This window comes from Glycine max, chromosome 14, assembly GCF_000004515.6.
Source record: "Glycine max cultivar Williams 82 chromosome 14, Glycine_max_v4.0, whole genome shotgun sequence".
NCBI classification, from domain to species: domain Eukaryota; kingdom Viridiplantae; phylum Streptophyta; class Magnoliopsida; order Fabales; family Fabaceae; genus Glycine; species Glycine max.
This window is the reverse complement of record NC_038250.2, coordinates 5,749,256-5,770,355: the sequence shown is the minus strand read 5'-3', so window position 1 is coordinate 5,770,355 and position 21,100 is coordinate 5,749,256. Positions and strand designations below refer to the sequence as shown.

Below are 21,100 nucleotides of genomic sequence, written 5' to 3'. Positions count from 1 at the left end.
TTGAGTGAATAAAAATAAAATTACTTTAAAGAATTAAAAATATATTTTAGTCTTAATATTTTGATAATTTATTATCTTATTTGTACATGCTACATCATCACACCACATCATTAACACATAAAACTCTACAAAATGTTAATAGAGGAATCAAAATCACACAATTATAACACTTGAAAGATTCAATTCACAAAATTAAAACTCAGAAAATCATAGTCACATAATTGTAATAATTGGAGAAAAACAAACATTTAAACTTATGCTAAAAGGTTTCACATCCTCAACTTATGGGATGCAACTTATCTATATGTTGAATATTTTTATTTAATTTCAATTGATTTTAAGATAAATTTTAATGTGATATCAAAGCCTATAACACATTTTGATAAATCTCGTTTATTCTAAAACGTTCTTTTGTTCTAGCAGGCATTTATGGAAGAGGTGTTAGGAAATTCCACATTTTGAAGTTAAAGTTGAATTATTTGGGTAATATTAGAATTTGATCTTTGCCAAAATTAATTTTTAGAGGGTTAAGACCACAAAAAATATTATTTAACTTTTTTTACTGTTTTATATTAACTTAAAAATTATATAATTATTTTTAATTACTTGCCAATATAATTTTTTTTGCACTAACCATGTATTCAAATATTACTATAAAAGGAAAATTTGAATTGATGTAATTACTTTGTTTAAGCAAAATGGGAGAAAGAAAAGTTAAGTAAAGGAAAAAAATAATATAAAGTTTACATAATTTTTTTCTTCTTAAATGAAGAAAAAATAAATTTAATAAAATCAAATATATTTATTTATTTATTTATCCCTTACGTTCACTGCAAACTCTAATTAACTATGTTGGTTTTATTTAAAATAAAACATATTATATTACTTATTTCTTTTTTTATCCGACATAATAAGGAACAAAAAATAATTTTTTTAATAATTTTCTCAATTTAAATAATTTAAAAATCACCAATTTTTATTATTTTAGCCTTACAATGTACACAATATATATTTATTTTACATAATTAAATTAATAATAAATAAATACTTTTGAATATATAAAGTATATTATAATTAAAATTCATAACAAATAAATAGTTTTAAACATATAAATTATACTTTAGATTATGAAAACAATATATATTGCGATATCACATTATTTTTAACTATTGATAAAAAAATATGAAAATTTAATTTAGAAACAATAATAAAAAAATATAAATTGAAAGAAATAAGAGATTAAGAAAAATCTTAAAAAGTATCTTCATTGATTTTTTTAAATAAAAATAGTTTCATCAAAATAACTCTTGAATTACTCTAATTAAAATAGGCATTTTAGTTTATATATTCGGAAATTTTTGTGTGGTAGGTGGTTTATATATTTTCAGAAGATGTTAACCAGTATTTGAAGTTTGAAAATCGGATCATGAATAAAAATAAAATGAACACTTTCCAGTTTCCACTTGCCTTGTCATTCATAGACATTAGACAGCACAGAGAAGTCGTGATTCTCCACGCAATGTTGGCAATTTCTCTTATATATAATGGAAACATTGTTAATGCGCCCCAAAAATGTCAAAAAATTAATTTCACTTTGGAGAAAGTGTTATGAGCCTGCATCAGTATTTTACTCGTTGGTGTTTTGCTCATGGTCTTATCCAATCAATCATGTGCCTATTCTCATGACTAGTCAAATAGGATCGCATAAAAAAGAAAATGAGTTAAAAATTCTAATTAACACCAAAGGATCATATAAATAAGGAGTGAAAACAATCGGATTTTCTTGTTGGTTTGTTTGGGGGGTCGCATGAACTATGCATGCTATTGCACATTTACCTGGGAAGATCTCAATTTATGATTTGTATTGGGTAGCTGTGGGAGGAGCACTTCTTGTGCTCTATATCCTTGGTCAATTTTCATAAAAATAAAATAAAATTAATACACATTAATTTTACCTTTATAAAAAGTCAGAGCAAAAAGAAAAACGCCTCCTCTTCCAATTTCAACTTGACTTAAAATATTATCTTCTTTAATTTTCCATTGATTTTTCTTTTTTTTATAAGCATTAATTTCTCAATTTGAGCACTCACCGACTTTTCCATTAAATATGTCTCACACATTTTAGGTTATCGTATATTATGTTTATCCATTGTGAAGTCTTAATTTATTTTAAATTACGTATTTTCTAAAATTAAAAAATATTAATTGGTTTTAAAAATTTTAAATTTTCACTACATAAAATAAAATAACACTACTAAAATGATTAAATAATATAGTTAAATAAAAAATTGATATTTTATATTTTAAAATATTTATAATTTTAATTCTTTAGATTTTATTAACATTTTTTTTAAAATAATGTGTAGTTATAATTCTTAATTACAAAAATATATTTATTAAAGAATTATTGAATTATTTTCAAAACTTATTGGGATTATTGAATTTTGTACAAATAAAAATAATTGACTACTGATATATAAATTTTTAAATACTTTAACTGTTTTAATTAATACTTACATTTATTTAATTAATATTACCAAACAACTTCCATTTTAGTTTTAAAACTCATATTTTTTTATCTTTAACTTTAAAGTAGATTTTTAATTAAAAAACATAGACCAATCATAACCGAATCCGACGTACATTCCTAGACTCCTAGTAAGTTGTAATCCTTAAATTAAGGTGTTTTTTATAGACCAAATTGGTCATTCCAATGAATTTGTGCTGGCGGTATCAATTCTAGGCTTCTAGCTCTCGTGACGAAAGCGTGTGTATGTGAGGTGATATTTCTCACTGTTTATTAGCAAGTTGATCAAATTTGTGGATTTTAATCCATACCACTTCTTTTAGTATATTAATTAAGGCTTAATACTGGCTCTTCAAGTTTTATTAAAATATTTAATTGAGTCTTCTTATTTTTTAAAAAATTTCAAATCTTAAAGAATGCTTCAAATGCTACTTTTTCTTTCGATTTAAACAAACACCTTCAAAAAAAGGTTTTTGATTTCTGTCTTTTCTCTTTTAAATTGACAACAAGAAATTCATTTTAAGAAATTTAAAGCTTAAATATATTTTTTTATTTGAAGCTTATTTTTTCTAATTTTAATTCTTATGGATTTTTGTATTTTTTAAAAATTTTGGATCCTATAAAATATTTTATTCATTTTTTAATTTCCTAAATTTTGTATTCATTTGTTTAGTTCCATAAATTTATATTTTTTAATTTTAATTTATGTAAGTAGGAATTTTTAGGGATTATAAATGAAAAAAAAAATCTTATGCAAACTAGGATTAGAACAACTTAAACCAAAGTTAACTTAGCGAGGCAAAAATATATTTAATCTAAAATTTAATGATGTAAGCGATGGTTTAAAAAATATGATAAACCCAATTGAAGACTTTAATGGACCAAGTTGAGTATATTTTTTGGCTCAGTCGTTCGTGAGCATTAGCAGTCACATGTGGAGGTAGGAACAGAACTAGAGGGACAAATCTGAAAAGTGAAGAAACCCAAAACATAAGATGTTGGAAGCGTTATTATGGAGTTTTTTCATTTCCCCACTGAAGATTGTGTGGGAATCTCTGAGAATTCTAGAGAGCAACAAGCTAGTATTTACTTCCATCCTCTGTTTCACAACGCTCCCTCTCTCCTTCCTAACCTTCACCCTCGCAATCTCCACCTTCCCCCTCCAATCCCGCGTCCTCCACCTCGAGTCCGTCGCGCGCGTCGCCGGCACGCGCGTCGAGGCGCGCCACGTCTGGCACGAGTCCCGCGACGACGCCATCTCGCTCCTGCGCACGCGCGCCCTCTTCGCCCTCCTCTGCTTCCCCCTCTCCCTCGCCGCCGCCGTCTCCGCCGTCCACGCCACCGCCTCCGCCGCCCAGGGCAAGCCCGCCGCCCTCCGTGGCAGCAACTGGAAGCGCCCCGCGGTCACTGTCGTCTTCGTCTACGTCGTCCTCATGGCCTTCGCCCCGGTGCCACGTGTCCTCGCCGCCGCAGCTTTCACCTCGCCGCCGTGGATTCGGATCCTCGTTCGGGCAATCGGATCGGGCCTAGAGGTGTATCTCATGACGGTGCTGAGTCTTTCCCTCGTCGTTTCCGTAATCGAAGATCGGGTCGGGTGGGAAGCTATTAGGGTCGGGTCGGGATTGATCCGAGGAAGAAGGGCATGCGGGTGGATTCTTTCGGGTTCGTTCGTTTTGGTTTCGGGTTTGATGAATAGGAAGGTGGAAGTGTTGTTGTTGGAGAATGAGAATTCGGAGATTGGCGTTTTCGATAAAAGCGTTTTGGTGTGTTCGTATGCGTTGGTGGTGCTGGTTAGTTACGTGGTTACCACTGTGTTTTATTGTGATAGCCGAAGACGACACCACGACAATGGAGGCGGGATCAAGGAACCCCAACCTCAAGACGATCATGAAATTGAAGACTCTGTTGTTGTTGATTCGTCCCAACTGTAACCTTTTTTTTTTTAGCTGTTTTCTTTTTTCGAATTTAGCTGAAATATATTGAGTAAAGTTTTGAGCAAATTATAACAATATCGCCCCAAGTTTTGAGTAAAGTTTCGGATATTAGTGTAAGATTTGTGAAATATTATTAGTGTGATGTTTTCAAAATATAAACGAGTGTTAGTTTAATATTTTAAAACTTAAATGGAGAATTAGTATAAGAAAATAAAAAAGGTCGAAGTTATGTATAATGCGATAAAAGTTTAAGGATGTAATTTTGTTCTAATATTTTGTGTGTTTTTTTTTTACTATAATATGTTTATCCTCTCTATAAATATGAAATTTATTTTTGTAAATTTTTTAATATATTTTTAATTTTCATAAAATTAAAATGTGTTATTTTTTATGATATTAGTTTGAGTAAATGTAAGATGATGAATTTTTATATTAATTATATAGATAAGATTGGAATGTGATATTATTATATTAGTTGTATATATAATTGATGTAAAAGAAAAATTATACAGATAGATCTAAATGTTTGAGTCTTATTGTAAAAAAAAAAATTACATGTTTCATGAGAACAAAAAATATATTGAAATTTTGTTATATATGAATTTGAAATATTTTCATATTTATAAGAATATATATATATATATATATATATATATTAAATGTAATAAGATTTCAATTTTAAAATGAAAATGATGGATAATAACTTAGTAAGGGTGTGTACAAAAAACAAGTCAAATAAAGGCGATGGTTTTTGCATTTCTATTAGATATAAATATCTTAATAATATTTTTCATTTTTTATTTCTCTTTCCTTTTTATGATGTTACCGATTATATTAATTATTTATTTTTCTCTTGTTTTTAAGTCTCGATATAGTCACACAAAGGGTGTGCAACAGTGCAAGAATCATTTTCAGTTCAGAAAAGAAAAAAACTATGTGCGCGGGATCATACATCATTGATTTTGATTTTCAACTAGGCTAGGCCCTATATGCAACTCCAAAATAAAATAGAAGGATTTGTGCTGTTGTGCATAACAGGACACCTCAGATTTTAAAATTGGATTTGTATAAGGTAATCAATTTGGCTCTTCATAAAACTTTGTCTTCTTAAGGGATTTGTTTGATTTTGGGGAGAAAAAAAAAAGAGAAAATGAAAGAAAATAGGTGAGAAATAAGGATGAATAGAATAAAAATATTAAAATTAAATTTATTTTAATTAATAAAAAAATAAAAGAAATTGATTCATTGAATAAGTCATCATTTTTTAAAGGTTTATTTATAATATAACTTTTTTAGGAAAGATAGACATGGGATGAATGAATTCTTCTCTCTCCTCCTGCACCAATTGCTTTTGTGTGGGCCTAGTCCCTCAGGCCACAAGTTCCTCCGTGCGAGTAGAGGGTATGATAGAAGAAACATTTATACAGTGAAAAGTTCTTCTCAAATCTGCTCAACTGAGAGAGGGAATAAAAATGTGTGGGCTCCACAGATTTTTAAAAGAATTTCTCCTCACCTCTTCGCAACCACACCAGCATACCGCACACTTCTTCGCTCTTTTGCATCTCTCCTCTCTCTTCTTATATATTTGATCAGTCAAACCTAAGCTAAGAGTAAAAATCATATAATACCTTTCATCATATTTAAGTTATTAGACTGCTTAATTTAGAGTATTTTTAATAATAGTGTTTTTCTAACATAAATGTTTCAAGAGTTTTTTAAACTTTTATATATTTCTTTTAATCTAGTCTTTTATATTTGTTTTTAAATTAAATTTCAATATTTTAAAAATAATTATGAATAATTAAAAATTATTTTATATCACTATAAATTGTTTAACATCATCTAAAACTTATTTTACATCGTTAAAAATATGTATTTATTACAATTTCTAATTATAATATAATTGATCAATTTAAAAGTATTTATCAATTATAAATTTTAGTTATATGAAATAAATACTTATCATATGTAATGTATATGCTAAAATGCTAATTCCATATGGATAGATAAACCAAAGGAATAAAAATTCTATTTTTTTAACTTCTGATTTTGGTTAAATGGTTTCAAAATGAATATATGACTATTAGTGCTTACGAGAGCATAAGCAAATGGTCAAACCCTCACTTTTTCCCTTTCAATTAAATAATTATTTCACTTCTCAAGTGTAAAGATAGTAGTAAATATATAATAAGATTTAGGTTTGAGAAACTTTTTCAATTGCTAATTATCTAGATATTTACATGATTTTAAAAATGTTATTTATGTTATATTTGTTTAAATATATTTTTATGTTTTTTTTCACTGTAATATCGACGTAGAGTATTTACCAATTATTTTTAGTAAGATTTCTTCTTACAATTATGTTTATTTTTTCATCCACAATACTTAAATCCAAAATCTTATTTAAAGAAACTGAGTCCAAACTCGATTCCACTTAAATCAATGACAATTTGGGACACAAGATTTTTTTTATAAGAAAAAACTTGTTTACTTTTTACTTTTAAAATATATGGATATTTATACGATGCATATAAAAGAAGTAGTTATAACATATATATGGAAAAAAAAATTCTAGAAATTTGATGTTATTTTTTTTATGATTAAAAGTTTAGTTAAGTTGGGTTTTAAGTGCTTACTAGGGTAAGACAAACCTTAAAACTCACTGAACGCTTACAGAAATACTTACATATTACCCACCAACAAGATCCTCACATTGGCAATGTTAATCAAACCCATGTTCTTCTCAAATATGAGTTTGTTCCTTACCAATTGAATCAACTTTTGTTGGCTAATGTTAATTATTATAATGTCTTATTAACTTGAGTTATGGAATCTTCTAACAAGTTATACATCCAAGTGTCTAAAGAAAATAATTTTTTTATTCTTTATATTCTGGTAGCTACAAAGTCTCATATCGTGTAGGAGTCAAGGTCACAGGTCGTTTATAAACACTTTTTCCTCTCAACCCATCGATGCACCTTTTACAAGGACAAAACCATGACGGTCATCAAGTACCTAAGCGGACAATACCTCAGATATAGGGACCTTAACTATGCTTATTTCAATAGCCACAAAGTCCTACATTGCTTAGAGGTCGTTTATAAACACTGTCTTCTTTCCCTTTTACAAGGACAAAACCATAATGGTCATCGAACACCTAAGTGGACAATATCTCGAATATGGGCAACCTCAATGATGTATGTGGATTTGAGGTCGAAACACTTTCTTTTTTCATTCTTTTGTTTAAAATTTTCCAAAAGGACAAATTCTACCTTGACCAAAAACAAATCACCAAATAAGATATGTTTGTGAACAAAAGGAGGGAAATTATATTTATAATACATGGAGATACCTTAATTTGAATATCAACTTATCTTTCCATGAATGGTGGCATGGACTTCCCTCAACAATCTGAGGGATATCGAACTGGACCCAAGAGAAGAAGAAGGAAGAGTAGAGCCAACAAAAGAGGTCAAGTCTTTTCAACTCGGAAGAGAAACCCCCCAGTGCATCAAACTTGGGTGTCAAATGACTCAGGAACTCATAGTCCAAGGTTTTGTAAGGGACGAAGTCCGATAAAAAGGAAACCTAGGAACCACCTGCCGAGTAAAGTAAATGGGCAAGGATTCGGGACCAGGACGTACTCCAAAAAAAAAAAAACCCTTAAAGTGTTTATAAGAGGTGGTATTATGTCCAATGACCGCCTTACTATGAATACTAGTGAGGAGATCCAACCACCCTTCTTATTTTCCTTCACAGTATAATGATGAAGGAAATTAGGAGCAGGCAGGATAATAGAAAACACATTGCACAACACCCTAAAGGCACACATGGCCGCCCAGGCATTCAGATGCAATTGGGTAAGAGAGATGTTTAATTCTCTTAACACATTGACCTTAAACTTGTCAAAAGGGGCAATGAGATGAAGTATGGAGAAAAAAGACGAATACATATACATAAAATGGGTCTCACACGAAAAAAAATGCATAAATACACACTCACTTTCATAGCAAGACTCAACAAACATGACATATGAGCGATCAACATGACTAAATTCAACCAACTCAAGGAACTCGACAACAGACTTATAAGATAGAAATAGGGGTAGGGCCTTATTCCAGCGACTGTGCCACTCAAAGAGACGACGACATCAACATCAGAAGGGATCGTGACACCCTCAACGATGACATCACCGATGTGAACGTCAGAAACATGGTCGTTAGCAGCGTCAGAACCACCATGAAGGTGGGTGGGATTGTTGTTGAAACTCTCCCCTATAGGACAAAAGGACATTGTAGAGGTTTAACGACAACATACCTGGGAGAAGAAATAGATGAAAGGGACGTCAGAGAAAAGAAAGTTGATCGAAACAAAGCGATCAGAGGAAGGGAAGATGGCCAGAAAGAGAACAATGAAAATGTGGAGAAATTTTTCATCCTTTTATAGTTTTCTAGAAGCTTCTAGTAAACAAAGAGACGCACCCATCTGGACGATAGATCTCTTCCCAAAATCCCAAATCAATGGTTGGGAGGAGATGCAACCTTTGGCTGTCCCATCCAATGTTTCTAAATTCAAAAGTATTTTCTGAAAATGCACAAAAATATTAAATGTGTCTGAAACGACTGTAATACTTGACAAAATGACATTTCGAGTACTTTGGTACTCGAACTCGACACCATGTATATCCACAACAAAAGATTTAAAGCTCTTACAACATGCTTCAAAGTTTGGGGAGCTTATGTCATGCTTAGACTCGTTGTTGAGTTCTAACTCGGACTTGAATGTGTATTATATCCGACATTTCAGTTGAGTCCCTCCGAGTCTAACAAGGTTATACATAAGTAAAGAGAAAAATCATATCTATTAGTTAAAAGATAACATATCATCTCTAAATTTAGGAGATATATGTTATCATTATCATCCATGAAAAGATAAGATAAATATAATATCTTTATCTTTATCATCAAGATCTGTATATCTGATTCTTCCTGTATAAAAGGAAGAGGATCAAAGCTAGGAAATAATCCTCACCCTAACCCATACACTTATCTATCTGGTTTACCTTTGTGTGTTTTCTAACTTGAGAGTACGAGGAGCTCCCATAGGATCCCCACCACAAGAAGATTCTCTCAACAAACCATTATATTAAAACTATTAAACTTTAACCAATGAATGACTCACATATCAAATTATATAGATTTGTCATTACTTGTTGTTACAAAAATTTTAACAAGTACTTGGCACAGTTAAAATTTCATTCCTTACCAACTATATAAAATCAACCTTCAATCAATACAAAATTCCTTCACCAAACATATAGAGAAAACAACAAGACAGGATTAAGTTTTGTTTTTGTAGATACAATGAAAACTATCCCTCTATTCATTTGTATTGACAATCTTACTTCCCATTTTTCTATTAACAGAGCTAAAAGCTCCATGAGATGAGTGCTTGGACATCTTTTCAGCAAACTGGTGTATAATATTAATCCCAGAGAGCGTGCACCATGCATTTAGATTGTTATTTGTATTATATGTAAATATAATATTACCCTAGCACGTAAATTAAGTGTCAAGGAAGTGTGATTTAGGAAACGTGAAGGAGTAATAAGGCTTGTGATTTGATTCTTATAATGATTTTTTAGAGGATGATTTAAATAATTTTAGATACTCTCATATGTATAAGAAAAATAAGAATATTTACTGTGAACAATTTCCGAGATCTAATCCCTCTTGGTTTATAACTAATTTTTTTTTTTATCATTTTTGTTGTTACAACAAGAGATTTTATCTCAAACACGGTAACTCTCTAACAATATTTTTTTTACTTTCAATGTTTTAATTAAACACTAAGACTTATGTTGTTAAGATATGTTTTAATTAACTTTAGGATGAAGAGTAATTCTTTATTCCCACTGTTCATTAAATATAATGATGGTAGTGAATAATTAATGTTAATAATTAGATTTCAAGAGAATAAATAATTAGAATGAAAAGTTACTCTCTAAATAATTAAGTTAATTTCCCATATATATATATATATATATATATATATAAATAAATAAAGAGTTACTAGAATGATTAAACTGTGTGCTTTTCTCAAACTTTATTGGATCTCCATAGATAACTTGATTTTCACTTTTTAACTATATACTAACTTTTTTTAGATGTGCATATGACTATTGCTCTAAATGCTCTAAAGAGCATGAGAAAATTTTTAAATTCTTATTTTTTTCTTCAATAAAATAATGATCTCATTTTTCAAGTGTGAAGGTAGTAGTAAATACATGGTATGAATAAAAAAATACACAGTAAAGTTTAGGTTTGGCAAACTTTCTCAATTACATTATTTATATAACTTTAAAATGATATTTGTATGATGTTAAAAATGATATTTACATGATGTTAAAAATGATATTTACATGATGTTAAATTTATTTAAAGATATTTTAAAGTTATTTCTTAAAGACTCGTTTGCTTCTTTGATTTTAAAATATCAGGATATTTATAAGATGTATAAAACATGTTTAACAAGGACATAAAAAGATTCTTTAGAAATTTGATCTCAATTAGTGGAATATCTTTATAACTTATGGGATATTTTTCTATCAAGTTATAGATGCAAGTGCCTACAAAATTTAAATTTTTACATTCTTTTTTTTCTTTTAGTATTTTAAAGTGTTTCAACGATCATTTCCAGCTTGATAAAAAAACAAAACTATATAAATGTGTAAAATTGTCACCACATAGCTTATGTTTAACAAAAATGAGGAGAATTATCTTTGAAATACATAGATAGAACTAAAAAAATTTATTAAGTGGCTAGCACATGAAGTTCTATAAATTTCCAATTACTTATAATTATTTTGAAAATGATTTTCTAAATTTTATATTTATGTGAATATTTAATTTAAATTGATTATCTTTAATAAAGTAAAACATGTTTTATTTTCTTGTTTAGTTAGAAAAATATTATTCCTTAATTGATTTTTATGGTATATATATATATATATATATATATATATATATATATATATATATATAATACAACTTTTATTTTATTTTAAAAAGATAACCAAGCCAATACAATTTCAATTGGTTATATAAAAATATTTCTTTATATATGATATAAGAAGTACGTCCGCTAAATTGATACACGGTGAAAAATACATTTTTCATTTATTTATATATATGACTGCATTATGTTCAAATAAGATAAAACAAAACATTTGAGATATCATTAATCACATGTAAATGCAACTTTAACCTAAAACAAAAATAACTAATGATATTCAAATGAAAAGATTAAATAGGAAAATATTGATTGAAATATAGAAAAAGAATGTGTGGAACTAACCGAGCAATAATAGAAAAACATTACTAATTTTACACTCACTCAATGATAACGAATGATATATGGTATTTTGATTATCCAGAATATGGATTAAGTTTGTAAGCATGCTAAGAAAATTGTAATCTCAATCCAAGAATCGTGGTTCTTCCAACATTTCAAATCTTGTCATCCAAATGTGGTTGTAGGATTACAAACAACAAATTCAACTTAATTACTAAAAGAGAAGGACCCACAAATGTATTTCTAACATATGTTGTGGTTAAGCCAAGAAAATCCATATCTTAATTAACAATTTTACTCCCAAGTACAATTTTTGCTTCCATATATTTTATGTGAAGCAAAAGTGAATACATTGCAAGTGGGATAAAAAATAGGTTTCTCATCATATAATCATGACAATATAGACATGAATGAAATTAAATTCAACATCTTACTTCCAAGAAATTGAAAGATCTAAATCTAAGAATTGTGATTCTTCCTACACTTTTAATCTTATCATCCAAAGGGGAGCTCAAGATCACAAACAACAAAGTCAATTAACTAAAAGAAAAAGACAATTGCAATTCTAACATATGCAAGTCAGGATAATCCTAACCTATACTTAACAATTATACTCTAGGGTGCATTTCTTACTTCCACGTCATCCAAAACAAAAGAAAAACGTCATCCAAAACAAAAGAAAATAATTACCGTTATGAATTGATCCAGAGACTCAGAGTAAAAGAATAAATAGAAAATTAAAGCTTATAAATAAAAGCAAAGGATGTTTTCCTTTGATGTCTCTGAACCATGATCAACAACATATTAATAGGATCAAAGTTTCATGCCAAATCACCTTTATTATTTTTGTTTTATTTTTCTGGACATTGGATTGAGATTTAAGAGTCGATGTGGGATGCCAAATGGGCTCTTAATCTATAAAAAAAGCTGGAAGTTGCTATTGGTCCCAATAGTTTTTGTTATTTGCGCAATAGAATTGTGATTCTGTTATGCAAAAAATTTGCACCCCTTTTATGCAATAGAAAAATGATTCCATTACTTTTTTCTGAGAAAAAAATACACAACATGATAAAATTACGAAAGTGTGATTCCTTTGTATAATGTGTTCAACGAAATCACAATTCTGTTTAGATTTTGTTCTTGGAAAAAAGAAATGTACAATGGAATCACACTATTGTTTAGTATTTTTTTAGAAAAAAAATACAATGAAAGTGTGAAATTTCGTACGATGAAATCACTATTCTATTGTACGACAGGTTGTTGCATAACGAAATCGTAATTCTATTGTGCATCAACAATACTGAAAATAATAAAATTGTGATTTTGTTGTGTAAAATTTCATAATGGAATCATGTTTCTGTTTGACCACGAAAATGAAAAAAAAAATGGCAGCATGCAGGGTAGGGTGGGGAATAGTGGGGTTGGCAAAGGTAATTTAGTAATTGCTCTTGGCTAGTATTGGCCCAGAACAATTCTCTTCGGGCCAATAGTAACACCCACTATAATCACTGGCAAAATCCATACAAAAAAAAAAAGTTGTCCTTCCTCACTTTGTTTGCCTTGTGGACCTTTCAATGTGCCGTGCTAATTCTTTCTTTTGCGTTTACTTTTGGGCTTTATGTCCTTTAGGCCCATTTTAAATAAGGGACGCCCATTTTAAACACAATATTTGATAGAAATTCATTTTTGAATATTTTTTTCTTCTTTTTTTAAAGTGGTTTTCTAACAATATCTTATTTAGAGACTTGGAAATCTAATAACTTATCATGAGAAAGATGTTGAAATATGACAGCGAAATTGGTTTGTTGTAAGTTGACGGAATCTAAGTACATACATAACAAAAACCAAAGCAATAAATTCAGAAAGCTAATATATAATAAATTTTGTGAAAATTAATTTTTATAGAATAATTAATTTGTTTATATATATACATATACATATATAAATTATAAATAAAAATTATAGATTTATTAACATAAATCTACTAATGTATTTTTTAATTTTATTATAATTAATTTTAATATAATAATATATTATTTTACGTATATAAATTTTAAATAAAAATTTTAAATTTCATAAAAATTCCCATATATAAATATATTAATTATTATATCAAAATTAATTATTATAAAATTTATTATCTAAGCATCAATTTACGAAAAGATAAAGAGAGAATCACCCAATATACCGACAATTGCGTTGGTGCGCGTAGCAACAGCCATAGATTTTACACGGCTAATAGTATCATTTTTCCTTATTACAAGTAACTAATGACGTACGCTCTTATCAGTGTTATGTAATAAGGATTTATTCCCTCTATTTCAAAATGTCTAATATTTAACACAGATTAGGAGTAACAATAAACAAATTATTTATTGAAACAATTTTACTAAAAATATGTTTACTTTTAAAAAAATAATAAACTTAGTAGTAAAAAAAAATCACAAAATCCATATAATTTATATAGGATAAAATTAGAAAAAAAGTTTATAATATTTTGAATAGTCAATAAAAAACACAATTCAACCATGTTTTAATGATATTCTAAGTATAAATTTCCAGCATTTAAATGAAATTACCAGTGAGTGGAACCTCTTCATTGACCACTGAATCTATAAAAGGGGAACAGCACAATTCTTACCCTTTCATTTTCCTCTCCCAACACTAGCCAGTGAGAAACTCCTCATTCTCCTTCTTCTTCTGCTACCCATGGCTTTGTCTTCTTCTGAGCCTCCTCCACCTTCAGTTCCTGCTCCCGTTCAATCTAACCCTCCTCGTAAGTCCTTCATTTTTTCAACGTAATAATATCGAAACCAACCGTATTATTGTTATTCTTCTTAGTTCTACTGTCTTTGGGGCGAATTGAGGTTTCCTAAAATTGATTTTGAATTTTTTTATAGTTTTGACTCAAAATGAGTTTGGCCTAAAACTCTTTAGATGTTTTATATATCTGACACGTTACATTGATTTATTTTGCGAAAATGATTGTTTATGGCATGACTTCCATTAATTTGAAACTCTGTCAGAATCAGAATCAGCAACAGCAGTGGTATTTTGTATGTGGAGTCCCATAGGTTTTCGATACTCGAATATGTTCTGTTGTTTATCGTGGGTTTTAATTTTGCTCATGGCTTTGTGCTTCATTAGGAAGTGGTGAACGTTTGAGTTCATAGCCTTTGCTTTTGAGTTTTGGTGAGACTTTGTTGAGGATATGGCTGCCAAGTTTTTACGGAGGCTTCCTTTTGTAATCTTTCTAATATAGTGGTTCTCCTTGTGCTTTTGTATTAGTTGGTCTTAATAAAATTTCTTTTGCCATTCAATTTTTTTTTTAAAACAAGGTTTAAAATTGTATCTTGCACACACGTGTTTATGTTTACTTGTTCATTTGTTTGCTATCATCACACATTTTTATTTTTATTCGGAGTCTTTTAGCATGTGTCTATGTATAATGCATAAAGAGATCTCTAATAACCTGAATTGCTCTCATGGTTCCAGCACACTTGATGTACAAAAATCGTTTACAAGAGTTTACTTCAAAGTCAGGCATTAACTTTCCTGTGTATCAGACCATTAATGAGGGACAGGATCATAGTCCAAAATTTAGGTCGACTGTGTGGGTCGCTGATATGGGTTACACTTCCCAATCCACATTTTCCCATAAAAAAGCTGCTGAGCATGAGGCAGCTAGACTTGCTTTGGAAAGTATCCTTAAGAGGACCAGAGATGAAGGACTCTCTCTTGTCAATCAGGTGTGAACAATTTTTCGTTAATAATAATTTTATGCTTAGAATAATCTTGTCTATTCGAATAGATTTTCTATAATAAATTAAGTGTGCTTCTGCATGTTATATTTTTATTGGATAAAAATAAATAGCTGGTGAAATAGCTTTAATACTTAATTATGCATTTATGCTTTAATTAAGATTTGTCATTGCTTCATTTTGGTTTGGTTTGGTATTATCATTCAATATTATCTTTATATAAAATGTTGATTCTTTGTTGTCATTGTCTTCCAGATTTCTCCATTTTCCAAGTCTATCATGAATGAGTACGCTGACAAACTGCATGTAGAACAACCTACATACAACACTGATCAGCAACAGCTAGGAGGGGTGCTTCCTATCTTTATAACTTCTTTAGTTTTCAATGGTACAAGTTACACTGGTGATCCAGCTAGAACAAAAAAGGAAGCTGAGCAGTCAGCCGCAAAGGCTGCAATTCTTTCAATTATGGGTATTCTTCTGTGTATGCTTTATTACATATTTCCATTAGATTTTAGGTAGCAATGTGCATACCTACTAAATGACCATTTAATGCAGGTGATTCTAGCTCGGGAACTGTGCTTGTTGAGATTATTAAGTCAAAGTCTATATTTTATGATGCAATCAAAGGAAAGGGACGATCTCTGTCACAGCCTAGTGCAGTGTTATCCACAACAAATGCAGGACAGATCTCTATTACACTGGATCATAAAGATACAGAAGTTGCAGCTTGTGTGGCTGATAATAATAATAATGAGACTAAAGTTGAATTTCCTGAGTTTCCTAAGATGCTTTCCACATGTCAAGAACTCCAAATGATACATCAAGAATCTTCCCTTGAAGCCAATAATGTCTCTTTGCAGCCGGGTTCAGAACATTCCATTGATAATGATTCAACTTCAAAAAAGCGGAAAAAGAACAAGAAGAAGTCTAATAAGAAGTTACGGTCACAGACTCCGCTGTAAGTTTCTATAATCTCATATATGTTATTTTATTTGGTGTTTCTTTTGCCTCCTTTGCTATTTATTTTCTTGAGTCTTTTCTCCCCTCATGTATGCCACTGAGTAACTGTCCATGCAAACAAAAGAATTATTTAGCATTTAGTCTACATGGGAGCTGCAGTCTTTTCTCCCCTCATGTTTCCCTTGTCTATCCATAATTTCTGCTTTGTTTTAATCAATTTCCAGTGAGGTGAACTTGCAATGACGATTAATAATATATACGGTAAGGTTGTTGCTGGTTTTAGATTGTGATCTTGGAAGGTGTGAGAGGAGGATTAGAGGAACCTGGTGTGCTTACGTGTTGAGGATTTTTATGCAGTTTTGTGGTTCGGGTTTGGATGTATGTTGGGTATTTTTATGTGTGGATATATGCAGTTTTGTAGAAGTGATATCAGGTTTTGAGTGGTATTAGTGCACGTGAGGAAGAGATTTGGTGTTTTATGCTTTTTGAGCTTTCCAAATTGTGTCCCTGAATTTTGTTAGTATGAAGCTTGTTAGTACTTAGATGTGATATTCTTTTTGTGAAGCTTGTTAGTGTTCACGAGAGTAATTCTTATTTTATTGTAAACTATTCTCAATTTGAGAGTCCAAGTTTATAATTACCACGCATTTCTATAATATGATTAGATGTTGGAAATATGTTTGAGTGGAAGTAGAGAATGGAAGCAATCAAGCTTTTTCATTAATTACTATGTTTCCATCACACAAGATGTATGAGAGTAAAATCGAAGTTGTACAAACTAGTTACTTCACAGAATGGAATAAAACTTCTTCTGTCAGTTAGCACATAGTAAACTACCACTTTACAAATCCAATTCCTCGCTCCTCACACAATGCCACTCCCCCTAGCTACAGAAAATATATATAGGCCCCCAAACATTTTCCTCGCATGGTCATATACAAAAACCAGTAGCATAGCTGCAACTGCCAAAATAGACTCAAAGATAGTTCTGAATACTGCACAAAACTCCTCTACATAAATTTATCCCTTTGGCATTTTGATACTTGTCCTCCACTCTGAGATTCTGTTATAATTACTTCAAATTAACACAGAACAGAACCAGTTAAAAGATGTTGACCCACATTTTGAATTCCTCAAGATTCTTACACAACTTAGCACTCTATCCTCTGATATTTGAGTGGCTTCACAGGTTTACATCTTTCTTCCTAGCAGACCTTCCAACATAGATCGTAGTGACATAAATATACTCTATTTTTGTAAACCTCAGATGATTCGTCCAGTCATAAAGAGAAGAAGAAAATTTGCTTCTCTTTGCTTTGAGAAATTTCAAACTGTGAACTTCTATCTTCTTGGTAGCAATTCTCATTAATTCTACAATTCTAATACTCTTTGTTGCACCAGAATCAAACAAAAATTTGAAGATCATAAAACATAAAACGAACCAAAATTGGATTTCATATAAAAAAAAATGGCATTTGATAGTCTCTCTCCCTTGTCCACACACTACCCCTCCAATCCTCCAATGCTATTGTGCTCTACCTCGCAGCTATCTGTTCAGCAATGAAAGTTTGATTTTGCAATAGAGTTGAATCCAAAAGCTTCGATCCTCGATTGCTAAGAAACAAAGCCCAAGGATAATTATTTCTAGGATTTGTTTATCTCTGGTTTTGGGACTGGACGTTTGGATTTTTTGGGAATGGGAGATCAAGGAAAGGACGATTAAAGAATAGTGTTTCATCTTACAATCTGTTGAGATCATCCTTGTTTCATTGGTGAAATGCCTAAGCTTGTACCTGACTAAAAGAAGTGTGTTTGTATTATGTAGCAAGGGACAATATTTATAATACTTGTTTTGGTGGGATTTATGATGTGACATGATTTAAGCTTGATAGATATGTACATGTATTTGCTTGTCTAGAGACAAAGCTAGTTTTTTTTGCTCCTGTTTTGGATGTGTCTTGTGATTAATTGAATGTTCTGTTGTGAAAATTTGCAGGTCACCGATTACTGGGGTTCCCTTGAACCAAGTCCCTCCACGTACTGGAGTTCTCATGAACCAAGTTACTCCTTGTTCTACATTTCTCATGAACCAAGTTCCTCCTTGTACTGCTGTTCCCATGAACCAAGTTCCTCCTTGTACTGCAGTTCCCATGAGCCAACTTTATGCTCGTACTTCTCCCATGGACCAAGTCCCTCCTCGTACAGCTCCCATGAACCAAGTTATGCCGTGTACTGCAGCTCCCATGGACCAAGGCCCTCCTCGTACTGCAGCTCCCATGAACCAAGTTCCACCGTGTAGTGCATTTCCCATGATTCAAGTCGCTCCTTGTACTTCAGCTACTGCAGCTCCGATGAACCAAGTTCCCCCTGCAGCTCCGATGAACCAAGTTCCCCCTTGCACTGCAGCTTCCATGAACAAAGTCCCTCTTTTATAGGTGGCACAGTAAAAATGTAAAGTGTGATGAAATTCTTGTGTATGTTGCAAACTCTCAGACTAGAGTTCATGGAGAGAAAACCGCAGATCCTTGTTAAAATTTAGGAATTGTTGTTAAAATCCTTCTTTAGTGGCCGTTTTTGTTTATTAAGCCCGTGTCTTTCATGTTTTGGGCTTCAAACTTTATATCATGTTAAAATTGATCTTCAAATGTTATATCATGTTACAATTGATATTGTATGTTTACCTAATGGTGTCATACATTATTGGTTGGATTTGAACTTAAATAAATGTACTTGTTAAAATCTTGAATGGGGCAAAAGTTAAGATAAATTTATCTCAATTAGGAGTGTGCATGATTTGTGTTTTTAAAATCAAATTGAATTTAGTCATCAATTTTTAGTGCAAACTGTTTTGAATTAGACAAAGTGGTCTGATACTTACCGAACGGATTCTAAGTTGGTTTTAAAATTGAACTAGTTTTAAATCAAGTTTTAAAGCCAAATTAGTTTTCCACCGGCTTCAAACTCATTTTTTTTATATAAAAAAAACTGGTTTCTTTTATCCAGTTCAAAACATTTTTTTTAAAATCAGATTTTTATGTGTTAAGCCTATTATTTTGGTTCTAATTAATGATACTAACAAATAGAGTTGTGCATTGTTTGGTAAACCTAAACATTGAACAATTTTATGGTTTGGTTTTTGATTTATTTGACAAAAGAGTTTGGTTTTTGATGAACTGGTTTTAAATCAATTCTAAATCAGTTTAGTTTAGAACTGAATTTAAACCTGTTTTGAGAGCAAAACTAGTTTTTCTGTATTGTTGAACCATTTTTAGGCTAGTTTATAAGTTGATTTATAACAAATTAAAGTATAATAGTTAAATTCAAAATAATAGTGCTAAAAATTAGACAAATTATTAAATTAAATTCAATATAAGGAAGTTATCATCGTGTCATTCTTGAAATTAAAATAAGTTTTTGATAATTAGTAATCTTGTTCCGTGTGACTTATCTCTTAATTTTAATATATTATGTATTTGGTTTAAATTAACACTTATTAGATAGTAAAATAAGTATATTAGTAGCATTTTCTTATAACAAAACTAGATAAACAATATTTTAAAAAAACAATTTTTCTTAAAAAGTATTTTTATTTATTTTTAAATCTTCCCATTCTCACCAAAAAGAGAAGCAAGAAAAACATGAAGACACTCACACGGCAGTGATCAGACAACAATGTTCACATCTTTTTCCTTTCCATCCCTCTTGTCCTTGTTTCTCAGTACCACAAAACTCTTGTGAGAAACTTCTCCTTCTACATTGTCTTCTCACCCACTCACCCATGCATGGCTTCATCTTCTCCTCCATCATCTCTTTTTTCTCCCTTTTCTACGTATTTGTTGAAACTTTTGCTAACATAACAACCATAATTTTCTTGATCAACGTGTATCAGTGTTGTTGTTAACATAGATTTGATGCATGGATGTGGGTTCTAAGAGTGTGAATGATTGAGCTGACTTTTACAAAATTGATTTGGATTAAAAACCTTGTTTGGATAAGCTTTTCCAAAAATACTTATAAAAAAGTACAAAAAAAAATTATTTCATAAATCAATATTACCTTATTCATAAGTTAAAATCAGTTTTTGTAGACAATGAGAGAAGCTTCTTCAAAAGCTGATTTCATGTATTAGCTAATTTTAACTTAGGGAAGTTTATTTTATTTTTCTTTTATCTATTCTGTTTTTTCTAGAGTGTTTACTGAGAAAAACATAACCTTAGTTTAAAGTGGAGTGATTGATGCTTGAAAACTTGTATCTTGAGCGTTTGGAGTAGCTTATTTTTGAAATATTTGTTATTTGTTTTGGAGTAAGTGAATTTGCAAATAATAAATCATATTTCTCACATTAAGTGAAACCCCTGGTTGAGCTTTTAAGTTAATGGTTAGTTTCCAAAGCATGATTCTTTTAAACTTATTCTTATAATTTCACTTTTTTTTTAGATACTCTTATCATTTTACTTAGTAGCATTATATTTGGCAATTTGCATTACACTTGTTGTGTTTTGATTCTAAGTGATAATTGATATTTATGCTTTGCCTTTGCTCATGTTTACTATCGTCAACAC

At 30.4% G+C, this 21,100-nt stretch overlaps 2 protein-coding genes across 2 annotated transcripts; both read left to right on the top strand.

The window, feature by feature from the left end:
- The first annotated feature begins 3,522 nt into the window (after positions 1–3,522).
- LOC102665063 (uncharacterized) lies at positions 3,523–4,458 on the top strand. Its single transcript, XM_006596556.1, has one exon. The coding sequence runs from the start codon at positions 3,523–3,525 to the stop codon at positions 4,456–4,458; it is 936 nt and encodes a 311-aa protein (XP_006596619.1).
- A 9,942-nt stretch (positions 4,459–14,400) lies between these two features.
- Positions 14,401–19,183, top strand: LOC100798730 (double-stranded RNA-binding protein 4). The gene is made up of 5 exons (XM_003544216.5): positions 14,401–14,590; positions 15,310–15,563; positions 15,831–16,047; positions 16,134–16,536; positions 18,535–19,183. The coding sequence occupies exons 1-5, from the start codon at positions 14,524–14,526 to the stop codon at positions 18,971–18,973; spliced, it is 1,380 nt and encodes a 459-aa protein (XP_003544264.2). The 5' UTR covers positions 14,401–14,523; the 3' UTR covers positions 18,974–19,183.
- The last annotated feature ends 1,917 nt before the right edge of the window (positions 19,184–21,100 follow it).

What these genes read in the sequence shown, in the direction of transcription:
- LOC102665063 (XM_006596556.1), top strand. Translation starts at nt 3,523, where the DNA reads ATGTTGGAAGCGTTATTATGGAGTTTTTTCATTTCCCCACTGAAGATT.
- LOC100798730 (XM_003544216.5), top strand. Translation starts at nt 14,524, where the DNA reads ATGGCTTTGTCTTCTTCTGAGCCTCCTCCACCTTCAGTTCCTGCTCCC. An exon ending in CGTTCAATCTAACCCTCCTC is followed by an intron (nt 14,591 to 15,309) that starts GTAAGTCCTTCA and finishes TCATGGTTCCAG; the next exon opens with CACACTTGATGTACAAAAAT. An exon ending in GACTCTCTCTTGTCAATCAG is followed by an intron (nt 15,564 to 15,830) that starts GTGTGAACAATT and finishes ATTGTCTTCCAG; the next exon opens with ATTTCTCCATTTTCCAAGTC.